The following is a 27,072-nucleotide window of genomic DNA, read 5'->3' on the forward strand; positions in this document are numbered from 1 at the left end:
TTCATGAATTTTAACAGATGTAAAGCAATGAATAAAACATCTCAATGGAGAGGATACAGAAAGAGTGAGGAAGTAGACACACGGAAATGACACTAGAATTTCTGTATTCCACACTATATCCTTCCTACTCATTTTTTAAAACAGAATATAGGCTATACAACACTAAACATTTCAAACAGTAGCATGCTAATGTGCCCTTCAAGTGGAGTCCTAAATATCGTACTTACAAGTTCCGAGCACATGAATGAATGAGTGAATTCATATTTTCGAGTGGGAAACTGAATTCTCAATGATGCATGTTATGACTTTGTCAGAGGCGTGTCAATTTGAAACATGGTGGAAACACTGATATATAATACAAATATAATCTGAGATCAAAATTGTAGCAAATGGTGTTCAAGTCGGCATGAAACAGAAACATTTGGAATTGATTGGATCGTTGCCATTTGCTGTTGCTGTGTCTGCTTCACTTTACCATGTATAAAGTGACAGAAATGAATATTTCTCAACACAGTGAGTTAGGTTTATTATTCACAATATAATAATTTTGCTTTGTTTAGGCTAATTTTGTGTTATGTTTACGACTTGAATGTGTGACATGTAATAACAAACGCCCGACTCTGAAGTACGAGTTTCACAGGTGTACTTGAGTGAAGCATTAATCTTGGCTAATTTTAGACATTCTATAAAATAGCATTAGGAAGTTAGCGTTACCCACCAAACAAACTGACTTGCTTCCAGTTAGGACTTCACTGTTGCACATTGGACATTTTGGCAAATAGTAAGTCTGTATCCAAATATACAGAAAACATCATTCACAGAGTTTACTGCAGAAATAGCATGACCAGTATGATAGTACGCTAATCCACATAGCTTGTGGAGAGCTAGAAATGCTCCTGTCAGCTTCCTCTTTCCCCCACCGCTCATTGCCAGTGCAGGATCTGATTTATGAAACAGAGAGGAGCACACAGGATTGCCGTCATACAAGCTTACAAAAGACATACTGTTTCCTCTCTTGTTGCTAACACCCCCTCTCTATTCATCTCCTGTGTGAGATAGAGACAGACAGGGACCAAAGTCATTTATGGGGGAATCTTTTTATTTAAAGGAATTAAATTAGGCCTAGTTGTTTACACGACACCATTTTCAACTAAAAACGGAAATCCTTGTATGCGTTTTGGCCGTTTATTTACACGACAATGGCGTTTTGCCGGCCTGAAAACACAAACTTTTGAAATCCGGTTTCAATGTGCAAGTTTATGAAAACGATACGTTAACATCTCCAATGTAAACAACAAAAACGCAAATTTGTGAAAACGGTGATGACATGCATATTACGTGTTCAGTCTACAGGCGCTTAGTGTTTCTTCACAAAGAGACTACTTTCGCCGACTACTGGCCTGGCATGAATAACACAGCGTTTTTAGTTGTTTTCGCAGATCCTTGTGAACCGGGAACGTTGTCATCTGTACGTGAAAAAAGCAAAGGAAAATCTTTCCATTTTTAGTACATCGTTACATGTAAATATACCCTGTAGGAATAAATAAAAAGAAAAGCAGTAAAAGAACAAGAATCCATTTAAACTATTTGCAAATTATATTTTTGTTTAATAATATGTACACTCACTGGTCATCATGTTTCTAATGCACTAAAAATGGATCCATTAATGTTTCTTGTCATCACAGACAATTATTAATTGTATAAAACACATAAATGATTACGTAAATGCCTATATTTTTCATTCTAAATATATAGTTGCCAAATATTTAATGTTTAGGTACTTACATCTAACCTTGCAATTGAAGCCTCACTCTGGAATTGCTCGTCCTCAGCTTCTGTGAAAAGTAAAGCCCTCCTTCTTTGATTTGACTGGCCATCAATCTCAAACATTTTTGACATTGACGACCACTGAGGAAGACCATCCTAAAATTGTAACTTTTTGGTTACGGCCCTGCAGACAGATAAATAAAATCTGGATTTATAACTTAGTCTTCCATCCGCAAGCATGCGCTGTTGTGTGTTGACATACTGTGGTAAATCACTGTCAAAATGTATTACTTTTCAGCCAAAGACACCAATTGAGATTGGTGACTTTGTGTCATCCGCCGTTTAGCGTCGGTTCAGATGTACAGAGAGTTTCACACGGACGGTACTGTCACTGTACAAGTACAGTAAAACGAGTCAGCGGGGAAATAAAACCATTAACCTTTCACCTCTCCGCAAAAATAGCGAGGTCACAAACAGACAGCTGCAGCTTGTATGAAGTCTGACTTCAATATCCCCCGGTGTGTGGTGAAGGCCCCCCTCCTTCTGCGTCTCTCAGATACGGTCTCTTCCTACAACCGACTTCAAACGTCTCAATTACCCTCGGTGTGATGGGAAATATGCTAATGCGCAGTATCGTTCGCCTTCTGGGAGCTCACCACAGCCCTGCGCTGGGCTTGTTCTGAGTGAACTCGGAAAATAGGTGCAATCCCTTGCCTTCCGGCCCTCCTCATCCCTTTGATTCCTGTGTATAAAAGAAAAGCTGAGCGGTCATCGCATTTAGAAAGTTAATGTGTAACGTAATCATGCTAAGTGCCTAGAGTTTGAAACCGCTTCGGTTGCCCGTATTAAAGCAGGTCCCTTTAAATGTACCGCCTTAGAAACGCGTGAAATCGGCAAAATGGAAAATGCCACTCAGTTAGGAATAGAAGCAAGTGAAGCCTTGCTAACTTGCTGTTACTATTACTCATAATTATGGTTAGGGATTTGAACAAACCCCTAAACGTAAGTATTAGCTACATCTTGGAGTGCAACTTATTCCAGACATTTGTGTTACATGAATGCTGTCTGAATTTTGAGTGCGGGATCATAACTGTATTCTCGGCAGACAAGAATGCTCCCTGAAAAAAAAGGACCAAATTTACAGCAAAAATGTCAATACATTGTCAATATTTTACAGAGAAAGACTACATTTTATATTCATGTAGGCCTATCTGCTTTTAGTTTGCTAGCATATCAATGCTAACAAAGCTAACAGCCTAGTCTCAAACTAAAATGCATGTTTGAGCTGTTTTAACTAAAAGCAACTTACACTGACATATCTTAAAATATGTCACTGCCATTGTTTTGTCTCAAGATGTTTTTTTCTAAGGCACGTTTATAAAAGCTACTTAAATGTCCTAATTGAACTAAGGCCTAATCCTGGTTTAATCTAAGCCCTTTCTGAAACCAGGCAATACAGTTGCAATGAAGTATTATATCATAAGATGGAAATGTGCGCTTCCATGATGAACTAAGATTAATAAAATAATCACAACACCATTGTAATTTTTTATCTGTATTTTAATAGGACAATTAATTAATTCTATTTATTCATAGACACTGCACCGGACTAAACAACTGATTTGTCTTTTTTTTCCATTGTTTTTCAATATGTCATATTTTAATGTCCATAACACAAGCTGTAACAAATTCCAAAGGACCATCGTCACCTGGCAGTCATTTAAATGTACATTATATCACAAACAGGAAGTCTATTTTAAAAGTCCCCTGTGGATCCTGAAAAAAGAAGAAGAAAAAAAACCACACATGTTCTCTGTGAGTCTGTGAGCACATGCACTCCATCTATTCTGCCCTCCAAACAGGGAAAAATAAACTCGTCAAACCTAAACAGATGGTCCAGCCTTTGTCATCGTCGATCCAGAAAGCAAACTGTGAGACATCAAATTTTCTGTCCATGGAAATTAAGAGAAATGAAGAAACTGTAATAAATTTCACTACACCGAAGAACAAATTTACAGCACAGGTGCACTAGCAACACTCTCGTAGTTTTCTGTTTTCATCTTTTTTTCTTTTCTTTTTTGTGTATTTTACAACTGAAATACATTTATAATATATAATCAACACCATTTGAGTTTTAAAAATATGCATTTGTGAGATTCTATTCCCCAAGTAACCCCTTTAATACAAAGCATATCTTTACAAAAGGAATCTTGTTGCATAAGTTACATGGTAAAGCAAGAATGGGTTCAGGCATTGAGCAGGAGGGCAGTGGTGTGTGTGTGTGTGTGTGTGTGTGTGTGTGTATGTGTGTGTGTGTGTGTGTGTGTGAGCAAGGTGCATTAAGAGCTCCTCAGCACAACAAATTGCATTGACATTGGTATAAAAATAATCAACATTATAGACTAATTTCTCGCTAACTCCAGACATTAAATGGCAGAGAAGAGATCATTCATATTTCAGGTCACTTTTTTTTTTAAGTACTATAATTAATAATAATACATTTTGGATAAATCTCACAGACATATTTCTGCACAATTTTGTGCATTATTTTAATGACAATTAAGCACCTTACACCCCCAAATCTGTCTTTACTGTAATGCAAAATATAATATACTTATTACTGTTATGATATAATTTACATTTTGAAGTATTTTTACAATTGTTATGAAGCATTTCACATTTGTTGTAGTACCTTTAGAAGTACTGTTACAGTAACATATCCATTCCTCACCGAGAATGAGAAATACATGAGAAGTGTGCTTAATTGTCATTAAAATGTTTTATATTGTATTTTAAAACAATTTTACGCAAAATATAATTTATTTTCTTTTGATTTTTAGTGAAACATACCTGAACATGATTTTGTGAGATTCACGCTGGGCGGGTTTGGGTGATCAGCCCTAAAACAGCGCTAAGAATCTGATTGGACGATTCTCAAAGTGTCATCACACACAACTTGATGCCATTATCCAGAAATAATAGCAGGACTTGGTGAGGATGTTTGATGATAAAAGTACATCACTTTAAAGGGAAGGCAAAGAAGGGAAAAAAAAGTTATACCTGAAAAAAAAAAAGTTCTGGACGGGCGGCTAGCTCTGGTCCGGGCTGGCCCGTTTTACATGTCCACGACAACATGCACAATAATTTTAACAAAGATAATAAATAAGCATGTTCTTTTTTTTTCTTTTTTTCACAGTTTACTCGCAAAATTTGGAGTATAAAACGGAATGGCTAGTATTTGAGCTCAAGTCCAAAAGCCTCTACTGTCAGTGTGTGGAAACACAAAAGGCGTTTCCCTTTCCGTTTAGCTTTGCTTTGTGCCCATCCTCAAAAAGAGAAGTATAACAAACATCCCATCAGGCCAGGCAAGGAGTGAACACAACATGGGTGGGACAGACAGAGTGTGAGAGAGGATTTTCTCCGTTTATCACCTGTATCAACAGGCCAATCTCTCAGAGAGCAACAAAACAGCTGTTTTCACACACTCGTTGGGTTCGAAAGATCAATACTACATAACGAGGCAAATTATTGACAAGTAAAACGCACATTCTGACAGAGAGAGCCAAACCTTATTGCTCATGCCGAATTGGAAAAAGACAAAGACTTAAGCAAATCATGCAAGAGATCGGTCTCGATCACACGCGCACAAAAGCATCCGACCGCATACCCTAGTAGAGCCCAGCTTTACTTTTTTTAGTATCAAAAGTGTGTGTAGAGCTGTCTAAAAGCTTGTAAAATCCCGCCCCTGCTGGTACACTCCTTATTCGTCCCAAATATCTCGCAATTCCATCAAACTGAAGACAACGAATTCAAAGACACACAATACTGAAAAATCATAGAAGTGGTAACAACCATAATGGTCATTGTTTTCCTCTATTTTTCCTCACATGATGTATGGGCCTAGAGGTTGAGCTGATGGAGCTCGCAGAGACTGAGAGCTCTGGACGGGAGCTGATTAAAAAAAGGTCCAGCTATGGCCCATCCTGCTGCAATGCCTCCTCCACTACACTAGGGGGCTCCATCAATCCTTTACGCTGCAGCGTCCACTCGCCAAAAAATAAAATGAAAGGATAGTGGTCATGGTCTATAACGCTGACACTCTGACGATGTTGCTTTGCAAGAAGTCGGGACAGTTGCCCAGGTCTCCACTCTCGGGAGTGGTCACGGGCGGGGTAGGCATGCTGATGACAGCGGCAGTGATGTAGGACTGCTCTTCCGAGTTCAGGGGTACCGTTTCCTCGAACTTGGCATTGAGACTGGAGCGGCTGCATTGGAAGAGAGAGGAAGAGAGGGAGGGTGAGAATACAATCCAGCTGATGGGCAAATTCCCCCAGCTGTTGGAGGGAATCATGATAGCGTTCCCAGAGTATCCTGGCATATGGGGAGTGTCACAACTGGAGCTTTACAGGATTCCAGCAGCGTGAATCACTATGGGAACAATTTCACATACCCAGATCCAAACAGAATCTGCATATTATAAACTACACATTACATACAATGCATTAACTTATTATGCATGCTAAACCAATAAACTATACACTGCATTCTATTTGCACTAGATGGTATGCTGTACATACTGTATTTTACTTATTATGTATACTAAATTATATGTAATGTACACAGCATTCTACATTCTTTGAACTAAACACTTTGAACTGCATACTAACCATTATACACTTCATACTATGCATTACACATTGTATACCAAATATTTGCATACTAAATACAGTGCACTAAATACTGCATATTATGCATTACACATTGTATTCTACACATTATGTAGAACCTTTCTACATCCTACTGTATGCACTACATATTGCATACTATACTGCATAGTATGCATATTATGCGTACTATTCACTACACATACATACTGCTCTATACACTGCAAATTATGCACGGTATACTTAATTTAATATTTGCGTACTAAATACTATGGATTACTATTATATTGCACATTATGCATTACGCATTGTATTCTACATATTATACATTCTAAATATATGCGCTAATATGCATTCTACATCCTATGTACTAGCCTACATATTGCATACTATGATTTATACACTTTATTCTACAAATATTCACTTCACATTTAATGTATACTTCATTCCACATTCAACACTGCATACAGTATAATGTGCACATAATAAAATGCACAACAGATTGCAGAATTATGGCTTTTTTTGTTATTGCTGTTATTGATCAAATATTTTACTTGGCAAATTAACATAAACAATATAAATAAACAAACAATATGCACTAGATCTTCAAGAACTGCTCACCGGACAGCAAAATACAAAAAACATACACACCCCTCTAGATAAACCCACCATTTTCATTAAGTCAGTATTATAAACACTTCTAATGAAATAAGACACAGCTTGGACTCATCTATCTATCTATCTATCTATCTATCTATCTATCTATCTATCTATCTATCTATCTATCTATCTATCTATCTATCTATCTATCTATGTAAGGGATGATGTAGAGCGAGGCGGTTGTTATAGCGAATACAACCCCGACAGGCTGATCGGGACACATTGAACATCTTGAATCAGCCTGAAGGGGTTGTATTCGCTATAACAACCACCTCGCTCTACATTATCCCGCTTATTACATGGCTACCCACCAAATAAATCAATAATTTGACTCAAAATATTGATTTAAAAAGGAGTTTATTGATTTAAAAATGATTGTATTGCTTCCGCTAAAGAAAATAGTCCGTTCCGTCTCTACGGTTAGAATCCTGCGTCCATAGCAACGCTCTGTTTTTCATGGCAACGGTGTGTTATACTTCGCAGCGGTCTGTTATCAAGAAATTTTTTTTTTTTTTTTTTCAGACCACGGCCAATATATCATCATATTCCTTCTTATGTGTGTGTAAGTGTGCATGAGTGCTGTGAGAGCACCTGTTGTTAACCGGTCTCTCTCTGATCTGGATGGTGCTGAGCTCCTGTATGCTGCCCCTGCGGCCGGCGACCATGTTGGAATTGGGGACGTTGAAGCTCTTGCGCTTGTTTCTGCGTGTGCAGCAGGAAGACAGACCGTGCGGAGATGAAGACATCGAGGAAGAACGCGACATGGACGCCTTCGCTAGAGAAACCTCCATACAGCTCGTCTCATAGGTTTGCTCATCCACAAACTCATGATTCTGAAAGAGAAAACGAAACAGGAAGTATTTATCACTTTAAGGATTGATTTTGGTATTTGATTATTATATTATTGTGGGTAATGATAATTAACTAAAGTATCAAAGATATTAGCAACTTTTATTCTCTAGTTGACTACATTTTTGAATAAGTATATGTACTCTTTACTCCAATACATTTGTGATGAGTAGTGCTAACTTTTTCTGCAGCAGTTTACTTCTGCTACAAAAGAAGTGATATCGCCATCTACAGGGCATTGAAGGTACAATATCTTGTGCGTTTTGCCCTTACTCACCCAAACTTGTCAACAAGGCTACTTTATGCGAATGCAAGTGCATTAGCGGGTAGTTGTGAATCGCAGGAGTTTCATAAATGAGATGAGGACATGACTGCAGTCGGTGATGAGGCCGAAACCAGCACGTCCAGTGCAAGTAGGCTTTGACTCTTTAATTTTACTCAACATTATTTTATTAATCCGTTATATTGAAGAACCTTATTGGTTTACTTATGCCCTTGAGCTTAATTGAGACTTGGGTGTTTGTAGATGTTTAAGAGGCTGTTATGTCGACCTTGATTTATTGCAATTTTGAGGTCTTGAGTTTTATTTTGATTTTAGAAAATAAATGTGTCATTGCTTTCCCCACAAATCAACTGTTTCTTGTTTTTCATTGGCATATCTCTGAGGTGACGAAGACTAGTGTAACTTTGAGCCTACATTCAGTATGATCAAAATGTTAAAATCAGATACTCTTTTACTCAAGTGGTATTGTAATTGGTGACTTGTAACTTGTAATGGAGCCATTTTCACTGTAAGGTAGCCGTACTTCTACTTAAGTATGGTTTTCTTTACACCTCTGGAAAAATGTCATTAATATATATTAATTAAACATATATGAATGGAATAATTAAATACAGAAGTTTTTCTGCATGCATTTGTGCACAATTTGTTTTAGTGCTTTGTCTAAATTGAGTTCTCATTAGTTTGAGTAATTGCTGACAAGAACTTAAAGAATAATGGTAAATCTCAAATCCCTTTGTCTCTAAAACAAATATTGCACAAGCATTTAATAATGTGAGCCAGTCAAAACAAAGATCAGAGGGTGTCCTTGAATCCAGATTTACTGTTTTGGCTGTTTCTCAAACAGTCCTGCATCCTCAGCAGGACACTGGAATTTTCCTTTCAAATGTCTCAAGTCTAGTGCCCTAGGAAAGCAAGAATGGGTCACAGTATGTTCTCTAGACTGTCATGAGTCTAGCTGGCAGGGGACAACAGTGGCTGTCATTTTCATGCCAGTGCCTGACTAATGAATTCGCTTGAGAGGGCAAACCCACAAGGGTGCAGACGAAGTCAGGCACTGGTTGTTAAACGTTATGAAAATGAAATCGTGCCACGTTTAATTTCAATTATGCCAAAAAGCATTGCTTATCATGTCATAACCGATCACGTCAGCTAATATCAACTCAAATTTCAGTCTGTTAACACAAAGTTATTTTTTTAAAACCTGTAAAATAGCACTTGTACTTGGGAAATAAGTTGTATTAAATATTTGTATGTACTTTACACAATACTTTTAAGCATTTTTTTTGTAACTCTACAGTGTCTGTTCTTGCACCTGGGATAATATGCCAAACTTCTCCTTTTGTGATCCTATGAGGAAAGAAAGTCATACAGGATTGAAACAATGTGAAGTGGAATAAATGATAACATAATTTTCATTTCCACTTTAAATACAGTCAATACAGACACCTGTCCAGTAGCTATTGAACCTTCTTTAAGGTACTAAAAAAACAGCTGAGAAAGAATATAAAATTGTAGAAGAACCTCTTTTCACATTCTTACAGATGTGCTTAGTGTGCCTTTTAGGAGAACAGTGCATCAAAAAGATCAAATAATGGCAACGCTGAATTGCTGAGAAAAACTTCCAGTTACTGTATGTGTAACGGTTTCTCCATAGGTTTCTTACCGTGGTTTTCTCCAAGCAGTGCAGGAGATGGTGATGCTGGGTCTCAAAAGTGGGGTTGGTCTTACATACCAAAGCTTGGCCCGCCTGTTTTGATGCCTTTTGGAGAAACAGAAAACACTGCTTATCAACCTATCAGAGCAGAAAGAAGCTAAGAGAAAAGACTAGACCAATGACAGCAAGGCCTGCATTCTCACAATGATCCGGCTACATTGAGACAATGCTGAGGAATGTTTAACCACTTCATTGTGACAATGGTAGGCGTTAGGTCACTGCCCCGTCCTGTTCTCTCAACATTACCACATTGACGGACAGCTCTAGGTTCAAAAACAGTGGACAACAGGTACAAGAGTATTCTGTGTCTGTAAATGTCTACTGAATTTGTGTATAGATACTAATTATTTGAAAAAATAAGCAGTATTTGGAAAGGTTTGTCTAAATGAGTGTCTGCTGTATTTGAACCATGATGGCCACCGTACCCAAATTCAGTACAGCCTTAATGAATCACCATGACGCAGTGACCAGGCGACTAGAGCAGGGGTGTCCGATCCTGCTCCTGGTGGGCCAGTGTCCTGCAGATTGTAGCTCCAACCTACCCCAACACCAATCCAATTCCCAAGGCCGCATCCGAAATCGTATTCCCTCTGAGTAGGTACTTATTTTGCGTACTTTGCGATGTATGTTCTATATAGTATGAATTTAATCCAGGAATGTTGTCATTGTCATGTAATCTACCAGTGTCCCTTCACAAATTCTCTCCTGTGGCCTTATGGGATAAAGTGTCCATTAGATGCGCATTTCAGAATCTCGCCGGAAGTAGTAGGACATCTGGGAACTTTTCGAGTACCGTTTTATGAAATACCTTGAACTCGGACATACTATTCTCTTCACATACTGTTTTTCGCCAACAAGTAGGGACGTATGTAATTTAGGATGAAGCCATATTAGCTGGTTTAGGTGTGTTTAATTAGTATTAGAGCTAAATTGTGCAGGATAGTGGCTCTTCAGTGGCAGGACTGGACACCCCCGGACTAGGGCGCTGATCTTCGAGAACCTGCATTTGATCAGCAGGCACTCGATCAACACGCCTCATGGTCTCTGCCTCACATTAAACCCCGCCTCCCGTTTAGATGCTGGCCAATCAATGACATGCAGCTCAGACAGTTTCATTCCTCCATGTGATGAGTTCTGATGATGTCATGAAGAGAGAGAGAGTGAGAGAGAGAGAGCAAAAACCAGTCCGGAGAGAAATTCACTCAAAAATGCATGAGTAGTAGTTGTCGGAAAAAGCAGTTAAAACAAGTAGACAAGATACAAAAAGTAATAAAGAGATAAAGTAGATGGAGAAAAGGGTTGCAGTAAAAAACAAGGGGCCCCGTTGGAACTGGAGCGGATGGGAGTGGCCCCCGCAAGGCAGAGCCGCATGCACCGCACTGCCATTGGAAAAGAGGACACACGATTATTGATGGTCTCATGACCAGCCACCAGTAAGAGGTGCCGGCGTACCCGGTCTAGACGTTAGAAAGAGCGAAAGAGAGTGAGAAAGATAGAAAGTTAGAGGAACACCACTGAAGCGTTGATGGGGACAGCCCTGCTGGACCCCGGCCCCCTGGTGGAGAGGTGAACGGCCAGGGGGGAAGAGGGGTCCACATGCACCAGCACCAGCCCATCATGTCACGTTCCATTAAGAGAGACCCCGGCGAATTGCTTTCCACCGTTACCTCCTCCTCTGCGTCCACCAGCATTCCATTGCGTTTGTACTGCAAATAAGCGTTAGCACCACCGCTCTTCGCTGCATGAATTCTAGCAAGCCTGGTTTTCTGTTCAGGTGGACAAACACACGTGCATTTAGCCTAACACGTCCTCCTCTCGTGATCAATGTGGCTGTGAATGTGACTGGAGGTTTGCATGCTCATGTCTGACATGAAGAATGGCAATGTGTCATATGCTCTCTGTTGAAAGTACTTTGATAAAATAAAAATTGTAACAATACCAGTCTTTCTGTAATGTGGCTTGATGTACATTGCAAGGAGCAAATATTTTGACACCATATATAAAATAAATTAAATAAAAAATATATAAAAACACAGTCATATAAAAATAATAATTATATATAAATTGTTTAAACGTTTGGCATCAGTAAGATTTATTTTAAAGAAATTAATACTTTTATTCAGCAAGGATGCATTAAATTGATCAAAAGTGACAGTTAAGACATTTATAATGTTACAAAATATTTCTAATTCAAATAAATATTTTGAGCTTTTCATTCATCAAAGAATCCTAAAAGAAATGTATCATGGTTTCCACAGAAACATTAAGTATTAACTGATCAACTGATAATATTAAGAAATGTTTCTTGAGCACAAAATGCTGAAAATTCAGCTTTACCAACACAGGAATAAATTCCATTTTTAAAATATATTAAAATAGAAAACAGTTATTTTAAACTGAAATAATATTTCACAATATTACTGTTTATACTGTACTTTTGATCAAATAAATTCAACCTTGAAGAGACGCCTTTCAAAAACATTAAAAATCTTACCGTCCCCAAACATTTCAACAGTAGTGTGTGTGTGTGTGTATAGATAGATAGATAGATAGATAGATAGATAGATAGATAGATAGATAGATAGATAGATAGATAGATAGATAGATAGATAGATAGATAGATACAATAATTAATCATTTATAAAATGATGTCAAATTATTTTTAGAATTTTAGTCTTTTCAGGCTTTTTTTCTTTATATCTCCAGATAGATTGCCAGAACAAAAACCTGCAATTTGTGTCAAAATATCAGACATCTATAAATATTTTATTCATTAAAGTATTAACATCTTAAAAAGGGAGTTTATTTTTGTTTAAGTATAAGGGTATTAGTATATCGACTACTGAAATGTTGGTATTGTTACAAACTTGACTTCCTGTCTCCTTTTCCCCTCTTCTATTCTCGTTCTCAGTTCCCAGTTAACTGGATAAACAGACTGTTGTTCTTGGGTGGACTGCTTGTACTGTTTATCCATGCGCAGAGGGGCAGTGGGATATCTGAACTACTTGCGGCTGGAGAAGAACAGCTAAATTAAGAGAAGACACTCATCTAATGAGACATGATGTGATATCACTACGTCTGTATTCTGATCACCCCCAAAGGAGAACACAGCATCTGTTCCTTGCCTGGTCTCATTGGCCAAGTACACACTGCAGTTAAATACAGTGGTGACTCCTCTTGTACTCAGAGTTCTGTTATTTAGGTGACCAAATAATTGTGCGTAGTATGTACAAAACTACTTTAAATGGCATGAACAATAGAATTTGGTTTACTAAATGCTGACAGATGTTGCTAACGAAAATGTTTAAACCACTATGTCAATCATTGCATGTTCAGAAGTGACTCCTGTTTTCCGTACGCACATGAAATGACGATTTACGGTAGGAATAATCACAAAAAGTAATGACAGATCACAAGGCTCGTGCCATAATAAATTCAAACGTCTGGCTAATGCATCGACTATAAATGTAGTGCGTGTGCGCGGACAGCTTCGCGTTGATTATAATGGCAGTCGCTGTGCAGATGGGCTGTAAAACTTGCATTTAAATTTAATTGCAAAAGTAATCAGATTAATTGAGGTTTGGGAATTAATTGAAATGTAGTTATATTGAATTTACTCAAATAAGTACTGAGTAATATTAATCAACTATATGTACTTACTATAGAGTCATGGTCAGGGTTAGGGTTTTAGTTTAGGGTTAGTTACTTGTAATTATGCATAATTTACTGTTACTGCAACTAAGTCACCTTAAAATAAAGTGTAAAGTTTGAGATAACAGCAAACCCAAAATTATTTTCTCCATTAGTTCGAGGCATAACGAAAGGAGATTAACTTATGGAAGTTATAAAGTATGGAAGATTGTTTCTGCCATGGAATAAAAAAACAATATGAAAAAGGTAATTGTAGCTTTTTATCTCGCAATTCAACTGTATAATTCACAATTGCGAGTTCATACATCACAATTCTGAGAAAAGGTCAGAATTGAGAGATATAAACTCGCAATTCTGACTTTTTTCTCGCAATTGCGAGTTCTTTTATCTCACAATTCTGACATTTTTTTTTTAAAAAGAATTGCGAGTTTACATATATATATGTATCGCAATTCAGACTTGTGAGTTTATATCATACAATTCTGAGAAAAAAATGTCAGAATTGAAAGATATAAACTCTCAGTTCTGACTGTATTTCTAGCAGTTTTGAGTTTATAACCTGCAATTTTGAGCTTTTTCCATCACAGAATAAAATAAAAAAGGTAACTGCGACTTTATCACAATTCTGACTTTTCCCCTCGCAATTGAGTGTTTATATCTCACAATTCTAAGTTTATATCACGCAGAACTGCAAAAAAAAAAAAAATCTGAATTCTGAGATATGAAATCAGAATTGCAAGAAAAAAAGTTTGAATTGTGGGATAAAATGTCGCAATGACTTTTTAAATATTTAACTCAACGGTGAAAACGAGCTTCCATACGCTTGTGCTTTTAAACTTTGCAGTGTGTATGTGGCCGTTCTCTCTTTTGTTCTATTCTCTCGTAATTTCTTTATATCTGCAATTCTCAAAGTTTCTCTCGGCTTGTCTGTCTTGTTTCTGTGTGTTTGTGTTTCTGTCTGCTGTGTTGAAGTACGGGATGAGATCTGGCCATGCACTAGAAATGATGGTTCCACAGAGACCTGCAGTTAACATACCACAGAGACACACACACCACTCAGCGTGCAGACATCTGGGTCACAAGCACGTTGTGCCAAGTTGTATTAAATACTATCCCAGTGTCATTTATGTGCTTGTGTGTTCATGGTCCTGTCAGGGACTAATCTCTTTGCCACAGCCAGACCAGCTTGTATTTCAAGAGAACATCTACATGTGAGCACAGCTCCGTTTAGCGCTGTGAGGTCAGAGGTCGTGGGCCGTGCTGGTGTAGGGTACCTTTTGGGCGCGCCGCTTCTCTGCACGTTGGCTCTGATGGTAGATCCGACTGAAATTGGACACAATGACAGGAACGGGAAGAGCGATCACCAACACGCCACTCAAAGAACAAATAGAGCCAAAGATCTTCCCCATGATGGTCTTAGGAACCATGTCTCCATATCTGTAACGCAGAAAAGGAGAGAGTCACAACATAGATATGGGTCAGTGGCAACAGTTTAGTGAAAAATCTTTACAAAAAAAAATCTAGTTTAAAGAAATTCAAAATTCAAAAATAAGATGCATATTTTATCTCTCTAAAAATGTCAAGGAGTGTAAACCATCAGGTAAATAGTACTAATATATTTTCTTTACACTAACCTTGAGTGTACATTGTGTATTTATTTAAAGTTATTTAAATACAGTATATACATATAAGTACACACACACACACACATATATATATATATATATATATATATATATATATATATTTATTTATTTTTTCTTCAAGATTTTCAGCCTTTCAAAGGGACTTTTTTCTGTATTACCATCTCAATAAGAGCACCTACACATCTGTTTTTTTTCTTTCTTTTACTTATCCAAATGAATTTTAATAAAAAATGTTCATCATAAAATAGGTGTATTCAAGTCATGTTTTTCTGAATAGCTTCCTAGTTCTGGGCAAAACATTAGCCGCTTTAGATAAAAGCATAAGCTAAATGAATTCCATCACTTCATTGACCTCGAAATCGCAGAAATATTTTAGACCTTCACAAGCTGGTTTTTAATTCTTGCTTCATTTCCACCTGAGCTGGTGATTTCATCTGGTAATGAAACGGATGACAGCACTAGGGGGCACTAGAGAACCATAAAGCATGGGGCAAATGTTCACTCTCAAATTTTGTGTGAAAATCTCTTTTTTTTTCTCTATATTTGACCTCAGGCTTTTTTCCTCATAAAGCCTTAACATCTTCAAACTTTTAACTCGATGTTAAAAAAAGACTATTTGCATGTGTAGGGAAGAGCAGCATGTGTGTGTGGGCTGAGTTTCATGCTATGAGATCAAGTTCTCTGACCTACTTCTCAACTCTCAATTTAAAATGACATTAAAATAATAACCATTACAGAGATCCAAAACGCTCATATTCCACACAATGTCATTCTAAAATGGCATTCATGTGAACATGCTGTCTTGAGAACACACAGTACTGGCACGATTTCATTCTTGTTCAAACAAACACACACACCCCTTCTGTTGTACCACCTCCTCTTCTTCTTTTTAAAGCAGGCCAACGCATGACAAACCAACTCCGTCACTGGCATTCAGGAGACGATCTGCCATTAGTCAACAGAATGATGGTTCATCTCATCAGCATCCAAGCTGTCATTCCAGCAGCGCCACTTTAAGATTTTGATGGTGATGTTTACTATTTGCACTTGTAAAAAAGGTTTTTTTGGACATGTACCATGGTAAATCCATCGTATTCTTTGAATGACATTTACATATTGATTTAGCTGATACTTGTGGCTAACAAATAAGGATCATCGCCAGCAAGTAGCATGTAAATGCATTGAAATATTGCAATCATTCGGCACCATGGTATAGGCCTATATGCCTTCTATAATTTTTCATCACAATTATTTGTTATGACCACTGAAGTGATATACAATATGTTTCAGGGGCCAAGACCTGAGGCTAGACCTCCATCTTCCATTCGTTGAAAAATCAGGATCACCCAAAAATAAACTAACTCTCATTTCGTTTCAAACCTGTATGACTGTTGCATGTTCAAATGTTGCATTTTAGATAAAACTTGCAGTCACAATAAGTAATGTGGCAATTACGAGAGACAAAAAGTGCGAGAAAAATGTATCTTTTACGAAAAAGTTGCAATTATGAGATCCAAGAAAGTCAAAATTGTGAGATATGAGGGTACTTTGTGAGAGATAATCTCAATTGGGTAGTCACAACTCTAAAAAAGGAAGTTGCATTTATGAGAAAAATATGATATAAATTTGCAATTATGAGAAATAGTCGCATTTGCAAGAAAGCTGCAATTATGAGAAACGAATACAAAATTGTGACTTACATTGATGCATTGATAGAGATTAAAGCACAGTTATGAGAAATAAAGTCACCATGACGTTTATTCAATACATGCATTTTCATCTTAAAGTGACAGGGATGTTTTAAAGAATTTGTTTGTTTCAACTGTTTTGTACATGAAAAGTCAATGGGGTCCAAAAACAAACCTATTGGACCCCATTGACTTTCAGTGTTGAATAAACGTCATGGCAATGTACATGTGCTTCAAGGGTCCATTTAGGCTTTCTGAAATGAACAACAGAGCTTTTCCCGGTACTCATCTCCTCTCAAAGGACATATGCTACGATTTAAAAGAATTAAAAAGATAAATAAATTTGCATTGTGAGATACTAAAAGCAGTGCATAGCATGCCGTAACGGTGCTGAGAGGCTTCCGTGCTCTATGTGACGGATCTAATTGAATTACGGCGAAGAGAATATGAGCTCAAGGGGCCTGATGCGACAAAGCCTCCAAAGACTGAGCCATAATTACGGACGGCACAGAGTCGACTTCTCCAATTAAACGGCTGTAATTAAATATGCCAGCGAGAGAGAAAGAGAGAAAGACAAGACACGCAAAGAGTTAAGAGGCTCTCGTTTCTGCTCTGTACCGTGGCCGACATTATCGACGACACTGGCCCAGTCATTCAGAGCCCTGAAAAATATCCATATTAATGGTCGCATGAGCTATAGCGGTATTCATGACTGATCAATAGAGAGCTTTGTGATCCCCTGCACCGACAGACAATAGACTTATTATAAGGGACCAATAAAGTCCCTTGTAGGCAATTACCCTCATAATTAGATTTGTGTACATGATGAATATGTCGGCCACTAGCTGCTAATCCAAATCCGCACACTAAGCTGTTATTTGCAAAGTGTGTGTGCATCGCATTTTGATTCTCCATGGCCAGCCTGAACGTAATAAAAGATATTGACCTTGCACTGTGTCAGTCAGGTGTGTGTGTGTGTTTTGAAGCGAACTAGAGGGGACGGCAAGGACTCTAATTTGCTCTCTGCGTTTGTCATTTCCTTGCTGCTCACTGTCCAGTACTGTTACGTATGACAGCATCCCAATTAACCCAGCCGACCTGTACTGGCCACTCAGAAAACGGAGAAAATGATTCTAGTTTAGAGCAGCACACACTTTACTGCAGCACAAAACAAATAAAGGCAATCACAAAAACACGTATGCATACGTCTTGTTTAATGATATTGGTATACACAAGTCAGGAAGTTCATCTTCTAGAGATCTTAGAGTTTCAGTTTGTAATTCAGACTTTATCCCCCAGTTTCACAGACGAGGCTTAAGATAGTCCCAGACGACTAAAATGCATGTTTTAGCTGTTTTAATCGAAAGCAACTTGTACTGATATATCTTAAAATGTGTCAGTGCCATTGTTTTGTCTAAAGATGCACACCAGTAGTGTTTCTTTCTAAGGCACGCTTATAAAAACGACTTAAATGCCCTAATTGAACTAAGGCCTAATCCTGGCTTAATCTAAGCCATGTCTGTGAAACCGGGCCTTTATCTTACAACTGTGATTTATTTCTTGTCATTGGGACTTTACCTCTCACAATGTAACTTAATATCTCACAACTTTGATTCTCGTAACTGCGACTTTATCCTAAAAGTGTTTAATGTGTTAATATTTCTTGTAATTGCAAATTCATATCACATAAATGCACCAATGTCTTGTAAAGAGAACTTTATTTCTTAGAATTGTGACTTTTCTCTTACAATTGCGACTATCTTTCAAAAACTAACTTTATAGCAACTGTTTCTTGTGATTGAGACTCTCGTAAATACATAATTTTCGTAATAGCAACTTTAACTCACAATGGCAACTTTACATCTCACAATATGACTTTGTAGTTCACAATTTTGGCCTTTTCTCGTGATTCCAACTTTATATATAACATCTGCGACTTTGTTTCTCATGATTGCGACGCTATATCTCTTACAATGTGACTTTCTCACACTCGTTTTTAATATTTACAAATCTTTTTTACCTTTAAGGATATCCCCAAAGCAAGGTTTAGTCCAATTTCTGAGGACAGTTTCGTCCTCAAACTATAACTAATTAAACTGACACTGCTTCTGCAAGAAACTTTGAGAGCACCTTGATGGACACAGAGCAATTACGATCCAATCAGCCGGCACAGAAAACAGGCCATCAAAGACACCCACAATCTCAAAAGCTGTAAGAGCACGTAAACCCAAACACAGTCCTGCAGATTACAGGGGGAGGACGAAATCCAATGAGAGAGACAGAGAGACCGAAAGACTCCTGACATGACTAAAAAAGCATTAAAACCCGCTATTTTTCCCACACTTTATGAGTCCATATCTTTGCTCTTTGGCTCTAGCGTTATGTGAAATGAGAGAAGGGTGGATGGACATAAAGAGACAGTGAGATTAAAAAACGCAGAGCTCACTGACTTAATAACTCTTGCTTCATGAAGCTCTGGACTGATTGGAGATGAAATATGCTTATCAAGTCTAACGAATTCAGCACTCATTAGAATATTAAGAGCCTGAGTTAATGACTAGAGCGTTCCATTTAACTAAGCCCGTCTGGGCTTCGAACTCTTATTCACAGTCACACGTGAGGGAAATGTCACTCTCCGTGTTTTATTGTCCTGTAATGTGCATACTGTATGTGACTGTTTTTAAAGCACAGAATAATCGTATTCACACAGTATTCGCAAACTGGCATTATGCAAATATAATCTGTAAGAGTGCTGAAAGTAATCTAAAGGTCCTAAGGTCCTAAAGATCCTAGGGTGTTCGTAAAGGTTGAAACGACGTTGTTTATTTTGGCCCTTTTTATCTGCTATGAGAAAACCGCTTCGCTTGAAAAATAATAGCATGTATGCGCTTGAACAATTCACTGTCATGATGCTAAGGAGCAGTGCTGGGTAGATTACTTACAAACTTTAGATGGTTACTGATTCCAAATTACATGACAAAAAAATGTAATTAATAACGCAATCCATTACATTACACATGGTAATATAATCAGACTACTTTTTTTATCACTTTTAGATTACTTTTGAGCTAATTCATTTATCAAATTGATTTGAATAGGACAATCTTGTACCAAGATCCAATTCATTTTTAAAGTCAGTGTAATGTAGTTTAAGTTGAAATGACTTAAAAATCCAAGTTAATTGTACTTAATTTTTTTACTGTGTAATAATTATATGATATTCTAATCAAGGGTAATTTTTCACCTGTTTTATTGACCACCAGGTGAAAATCATTAGTCTGATCATTTGGAAAATTAACAGCACAGCTGTCTTCATCATGCCATATTATTGGAGGAATCATTCATGCCTGTATCACAAACATTGGGTAACAAGTTATGCCCGTAAATGTTACACTTAGGGCAAGTTTGTGGAAAAGTATAAGCATTAAGTAGTTTGACTTGCTGTCAGTAAATAAAGACCTTGAAAATAAGCCAATTACATGAGATTACATTTTTGGTGGACAGATGCTGAGATTTGTCCCACCTTAGTTCAACTCAATAAGGACCAACACTGTTCCGAAGGAAGCGAAGGAAGCAAAACAAGCGGGATGTGTGTGTCATGCACAAGCAGCACTACTGAGCTCTGATTCTCCTCTGCTCCGGCTGGGCACAGCACTGTAGGTGAAATCTCACAACTGACGGTTTCATGAAAGGCTTTTGTGAATGCTTTATGGCGAGGCAGTTGGAAGCTTCACATGAGACTCCCTCCCTCCCTCATCAATAATTCTGTCTATGCTTTCCTTATCCCTCCCATGAATGCTCAACAATCTGTTTTATCCCACCTTACCTTCCTACATCTTTTCACTCTCTCTGCCTCCATCCCATTTGTGGACAGACACTCATTCAGACTCATATCAGAGATGTCCCCTGTTTGAGCATGGGTAGAGGTGAGACAGGCACATAGAGTTTATCGCATCAACCTATGCTTTCTTCTCCCGAGCCCTGAAAGATGATCTCTTGGCTTTCCAACGCAACTTCTCGTTGATGCATAAAGGTGAGGGAGAGGGAGAGAGAGAAGATAAGGGTCTTTTATCTTTTCTTATAAACCCACAGATTGGTCTCTTGCTCCTCTTACTCACAGCAGATCAATCAGAGATAAAGCTCTGAGTTCAGTGTCCAAGAAAAAAATACTCTCCCCGCACAATGGACGTGAAGCTCAAGGTGTTCAATTTACAGAGATCACACTTAATGATCAATATATGGTCAGATCAGCCATTTTTACACAGCTGGGCGCTGTGGCTGGTGATGCCGTTTGTGTCACGGCTCGGGGAACAGCGTGTGAAACGTGATGGGATATGGAGAAGGAACAGCACGAGGTCATCGCTGATGGCAAATATGAGGAACGGGGGTAAGTTGGGATATGCTGACATCGAAATAGAGGAAGGTGAATGAGCTTTTATGGGCAAACATGATACACTCATAACCCAATCAATTAGAGCAATCTCATTTCCCTACTGCATCCAGCTTAGAGTGAATAATCGATAATGGAGAAGAGAGGTCGAGATGCTAATGTATGCTAAGAGGCTAAACAACACTAAAATCTTCTCTGCTCAAAACTCTAGGAAACGGCTTATTAGTTTTAGGACAAATGTGAGTATGCAAATGTGATTGTTAAGCAGATACATATCAAGCACATGATCCTTTTTTTTTTTAGCATACTTGATAATTGATCTTGTGCTAGCTATGGTGGCAACAAACCTCAGTAAAAAAAAGAAAGAAAAGAGTGTGCGCTGTTATTCGGGTAACTGTAGCTCCAGCACCAGTTTATACTAACTTTAAAAAACTAGCTTGAGGAGATTTTCTTCAAACGGTTGTTTCACTATGACAGTTGTTGTCCTGAAGGAGAAAAGAGATGATAGCGTTAGCTAGAAGTTAAATTACTAGAATTGGAAGATTTTCTTCAAACTGCTGCTCCACTATGACAGTAGTTCTGAAAGAGAAAAGGGATGGTAGTTTACACTAACTATCAACTAGTTACTGTGTACAAGACAGTATACTTGACCAGAAACACAAAAGTGATGGTAATGTTTTGCTAGGTAGCTACAAAAAATGTTTAAAGACAGAACGGTTGGTGATGTTTATGCTAATGTTTGCTAGCAGCTACAAAAGCAGTTTAAGCTAACTTTAACAAACTAACATGGCATTTTTTTTACTTTAAAATGTTGCGCACCATGACAGCAGTTGACCTGAAAGAGAAAACGGATAACAGCATTTTATAGTGCCTGTTGCAGCAATGCGCACTTGTATTGCATTAAAATTTGCGTTTTTATACATGACAGTCCACAATGACATTACTTGACCTGAAAGACAATGGTAATGCCCATGATATAATTTGTTAGGTGCGTATAAAAGTTTAAACAAGCTTGAACTAATCAGCATGGCAAGATTACTTAAATTGCATGAAATAATTGTATTTTCAACAGATTTTGAAATGCCACAATGCACAAATTGACCTTTGTTTGTGCAAGTTTTGGGCCTTCATTATAGGACATTGCTAGATTCCATTCTCAGTTCTCTTTTGCTGCGAAAAAAAAAACACAAAAAACAAAAACAAACAAAAAAACATAACCTATTATAATAATTGCACTATTTCCAGCCATAATTGAGGCTCTGGAAGTTTGTTTTATGTGATTTAGTTGTTTCCTAAAGAGATTTTAATGTGTTTACGTAATTATTTTCTGCTTTCGGTCCAACAGGACTTATGTCACGACTAAGTGCTAATCTGCATAATTATGATCACATAACTGCTATTATGTGTGGATGTTAATGACCCACCTGGTCGAACTGAGGGAGCCTCCCCTGCCTCTCGCATTAGACAGAGGAAAGGGAAAAAAAACCTTCAGCCTTTTCTCACTGTATAACTACAGTATTGTGCATATGTAATATGCTCCACATGGAATCTACTAAAACTCAAGGACAAATCCTTCACAGATGTTGGCAGAATGCAAATAACCCTCGTTCAGAAATTCAACTTTGTATGTTTGTTTTTTTTCTCATTGGAATTGCTAATGTTGTTGAAATAGAAAGTAAAATGCTAACATATGCAGCTAAATTGATTTTGTTTAGAGCTACCAAGAGGTTAATAAATGCTAATATGCACACTACTTCAGAAACATGGAAGAACAGGATGCAAAGCAAACAAAATGGGTCTGATTAGTGTGTCAGAACACTCTGCGTGTCTCAAAGTTCAAAATAAATGGCTGGGGCTGAGATTTGGATGAGCAAATAATGCCATTGCTAGCACCAACGCTAATGATCAGAGGACTAAATCTGAAGATGAGACGACATTAGTGCCACTAGTTCCTGCAGCAGGTGCTTGTGTGGTCGTGTGTGAGCAGAAGAGTACATTAACACATGTCCACCGACATGCCATAATTAATGTTCTATTCCACTACAGTTATGCTTCTGTGAAACATCACACATTCACACTTGACACAGAGGTCATCTTTTCATCTGCCTCTTGAACATGTGATTTTGTATCTATAATCCATCATATAATATATCCGTATAATTTAACCTTCAGACTGTCATAACAGGGCAGGTATGGAAAGGCACATAAGAGAGCCGCTGAATGTGAGAAATGGCTTCATTTTTTCATTCCTCTATTTCCGAGGGAAGCTATTTGGGCATATGGCAAGCTAGCGAGGTCAAATCAATGAGCTGTCTCTGACATTATCACAAAGGAAAACTCCGCATCAAATGTCAAAGGCCAATGTGCAATAACACTGTGTAGGAGAAAGAAAGCAGGTATGAGGGCAGAACATGAATAGATATAACATCATTGAGGCAGTAGCAGAGGTCACAGAGTGGCGCTGATGTCAAGCGGCATTATGCTGCAATAATGTTTCGGAAATTGTCCACGGAACATTGAGGGAATGTTTAGCGCTGTGTCTGACACAGGTTCCTGCAGTGAGGGTGAAGACGCTTCAATCTGTGATAACTGACCTTCTCCAGATAGAACATCTGTAGCTGTCTGTCAACCTGACACACCAATATACACATAAACATGCACAACCGCTGTTCTTACAGTATGTGGGTTTCACAAAAACATGCTGAGAACATATGTCCAGGTTTTATTTCACCCCCACCCATCCCACCAAAATAAAAATGCATAAAGGAAGTCTATTTTTAAGACTATTAAATGGATAGTTCAGCCAAAAATGACAATTCCGTCATCATTTTTCCACTCGCATGTCATTTTTGTCCATATAATGGAATATATATATATATATATATATATATATATATATATATATATATATATTTTGCATTTTTGCTGCCTTGGCAACTAACTGAAACAAATAGGTTCAGGTCGAAGTACTAAAATTAAAAAAAATAAACTAAATTGAAATATTTATAAAAACAAAAACAAATAAAATTTAGAAAACCAACGAAATGACTGAATCTTAAACTAAAATTAAAATGACAACTGAAGAATAAAAATAAAAACGAATTCAAATATGAATTAATCCTATGATATATTAATACTAAAATAATAAAATTGTGACAAGTCCAAATTAGAGAAATAAAGTTATAGTTAGACATGAAGTCACATTGAGTCACATTAAGTCAGGTTTCAATTGAGTGAAAAAGTTACAATTCAGAAATATTATGGCAAAATGATAACAATAAAAATCTGCAATTACTTTGTTATATTTCCCATCAAAAACTCATTATTGTAATGCATCTTGAGTTTTTTTTTTTTTTTTGCTGTAGTTCCCATTATTCCTGATGATTCTCATTACTGCATACAGAGTCGTATAGATGATCCTATAGATGATACGGTGGATTGCCTTTGGCTCCAACGAGCCTTAGGGTCCCTGCAAGCAGATCTATACTAGAAGAACAGATCATAACTGCCAACGCAAGGACGCTTCTCACCCCTTCCTATTGTAAACCATACAATCATGACAAGGACGTGTCTTTGAGAGTTTTCATGAGATTCACTCATTATGCACAAACATATAGAAGCAGATGTGATATTTATACACCCACACACTGAATGTTTCTTCTGAGAGCTGTCAGGAAAAAAGACAGCATTTGTCTGAATACAGATCTGACTCAGTCTCTGTCAGTTCCATTGATTGTCTGTGTAGTCCTCAAGGAGAGGCCAAACACAAACACACACTCGCATGGGGAGGAAAGAAACGCAAACAATTGCGAAATGAAAGATTTATTGCATACCTTTTCAGCTCAGAGCTAAACACACACACACATAATCTCACTAAATTATGCACACACACACACACACACACACACACACACATTTTCAGAGACAAGCTCCAGTTTGACATTTCATTCCACCTACAGACCCGAGCACAGGACAATTAGTCAACCAGGCCTTGGGCAAGACAGATGCAGATGCCACATTTCTCTCTAATCCAGTAATACCGTCTCCACTGGATTCCCATAGTCTCTCTCTCTCTCTCTCTGTGTGTGTGTGTGTGTGTGTGTGTGTGTATTTATACTGAAAAGGAATGACGAATTTAGAAGTAGAAGTTTTATTGGCAGATTTTGCTGTCCAATTTTGTTATAAACACCACTCATTCGTGATTGCATACATGATGACTAAACCAATTATTTTTTAGATATCAAATATCAAGTACGTGCAAATTATACAGTGATAATCAGAGGGGTGCAACTATTTTAAAAGAATTTCGATAACATTTTAAATGAACAAAGAACAACTTTCACAGCTTTTATTAATCTTGGGTAATTTTAACTAATGCAATTCTGCTTTCATCTACAATTAAGAGTCTTGTATTTGCAGCTCCATTCGACAAATTGACTAGGTTTAAACTCATTCGACAGAAATGAGCTCTAAACATTAGAGCTGGAGTTTTCTTGGACTGTTAACCTGGTTGTGAGAGCATTGTGAAAGCAGAAGAACTGTTAAATCCTGATCATCACGATCTTTCATCATAAGATCTTCACACACACCTGACTCGGAGTCCGTGACGGATAAACCAGTCCTGTTCCCTCTGAAAGAGTGTCTCCGGTGGAGCCGCTATAATTCACGGAATAAAAAATGAGAGGGAAAACTGAGCCAAGGATGGAGAGGGATGAAAGGCGGGCAAACTATAAATAGCCCACCTGGGCTGCTTCACTCATCCGTCTGCTTTTGAACTTGTCATCCGCCAAATTGGTGCTGCGGGCCATGTCATCCATCTCTTTTTGGAGAAGGGGTGAAGAGAGGTGGTACCCCTGGCAACCACGCAATCCCTCATTCGCACACTGATCCATCACACTATCACATCCAAATCACAAAGACACACACACACAGGTCGACTTTACACTGCGTTTCGTGTCCAGATTAGTATCTGGATTTAGCACTTACATATTAAAATTACAAAGGATTCTTACCTGATGATGCTCCATCATTGACTTAATTTTAAAATATTGATGCTGATTTCCTTTTGTCAGATAGATGTCTAGTTCATAATGTTTTCCTACTTCAGATATGTCAATGACAGTAAGTGGCCATGAATAAATAAAAGGGGAAAAAAAAGTATTTTGAAAATAAAAAATAAAAAAACGATCATAGGTTCTTAGAAATGTACTTTTTTTAATTCATAATGGTTTCATGCGTTTTAAAGCCCTTTCATTCCAGTCATAAAGTTAGTATGTCTGTGATTATACAGATAAAAATATAGATTTTTTTAAATATATAAATATATATTAAATATATTTATATATTAAATATTAAAATATATTTTAGATAAAAAGTAAAAGGTATTTTTTGTACAAATATCATGAATTATTCATTTATAAATATTTTGGGTAATTTTCTTTTCAAGAATTTAATCATTTTAATGAGGCTTTTTTCTTCTGATGATGGCCATTTTTCATGACCCCCAAAAACATCAAAGAAAAAACATAAAAACATGCTCATCATAGAAGATGTGTATTTAAGTCTTTGTAGGTATGAATGCCATTTTTAATACAAAAAGAGCTAGATACATTTCCACCGCTGTGAAAAAACAACAACAGCTGCTGCCTTAAATTTCAATTTTTTAAGTACAATTAATCTGAATGTTTAAGTAATTTCAACTTAAATGACTTAAAACTAACTTAAAAAATTTGTCTTGTATAACTTATAAAAAAAGTTGAA

At 37.4% G+C, this 27,072-nt stretch overlaps 1 protein-coding gene across 2 annotated transcripts in view; it reads right to left on the reverse strand.

Moving 5' to 3' along the window:
* Nucleotides 1-4,958: 4,958 nt before the first annotated feature.
* The window catches only part of kcnd2 (potassium voltage-gated channel, Shal-related subfamily, member 2), a 106,546-nt gene continuing 84,432 nt past the window's right edge, over nucleotides 4,959-27,072 (reverse strand). The window contains exons 3-7 of one of the 2 annotated variants that reach the window (XM_079868614.1): nucleotides 14,863-15,025; nucleotides 11,605-11,703; nucleotides 9,887-9,982; nucleotides 7,683-7,924; nucleotides 4,959-6,032 (exon numbers count right to left, since the gene is read on the reverse strand). In XM_079868614.1, coding sequence (XP_079724740.1) covers nucleotides 5,852-6,032; nucleotides 7,683-7,924; nucleotides 9,887-9,982; nucleotides 11,605-11,703; nucleotides 14,863-15,025 — 781 coding nt within the window. In that variant the 3' untranslated portion in view covers nucleotides 4,959-5,851. The remainder of the gene's footprint in view (nucleotides 6,033-7,682; nucleotides 7,925-9,886; nucleotides 9,983-11,604; nucleotides 11,704-14,862; nucleotides 15,026-27,072) is intronic. The other variant, XM_079868615.1, reaches the window with a different exon arrangement.

The sequence above is a fragment of the Squalius cephalus genome, assembly GCF_949319135.1.
Source record: "Squalius cephalus genome assembly, chromosome: 4".
In the NCBI taxonomy this organism is placed as follows: Eukaryota; Metazoa; Chordata; class Actinopteri; order Cypriniformes; family Leuciscidae; genus Squalius; species Squalius cephalus.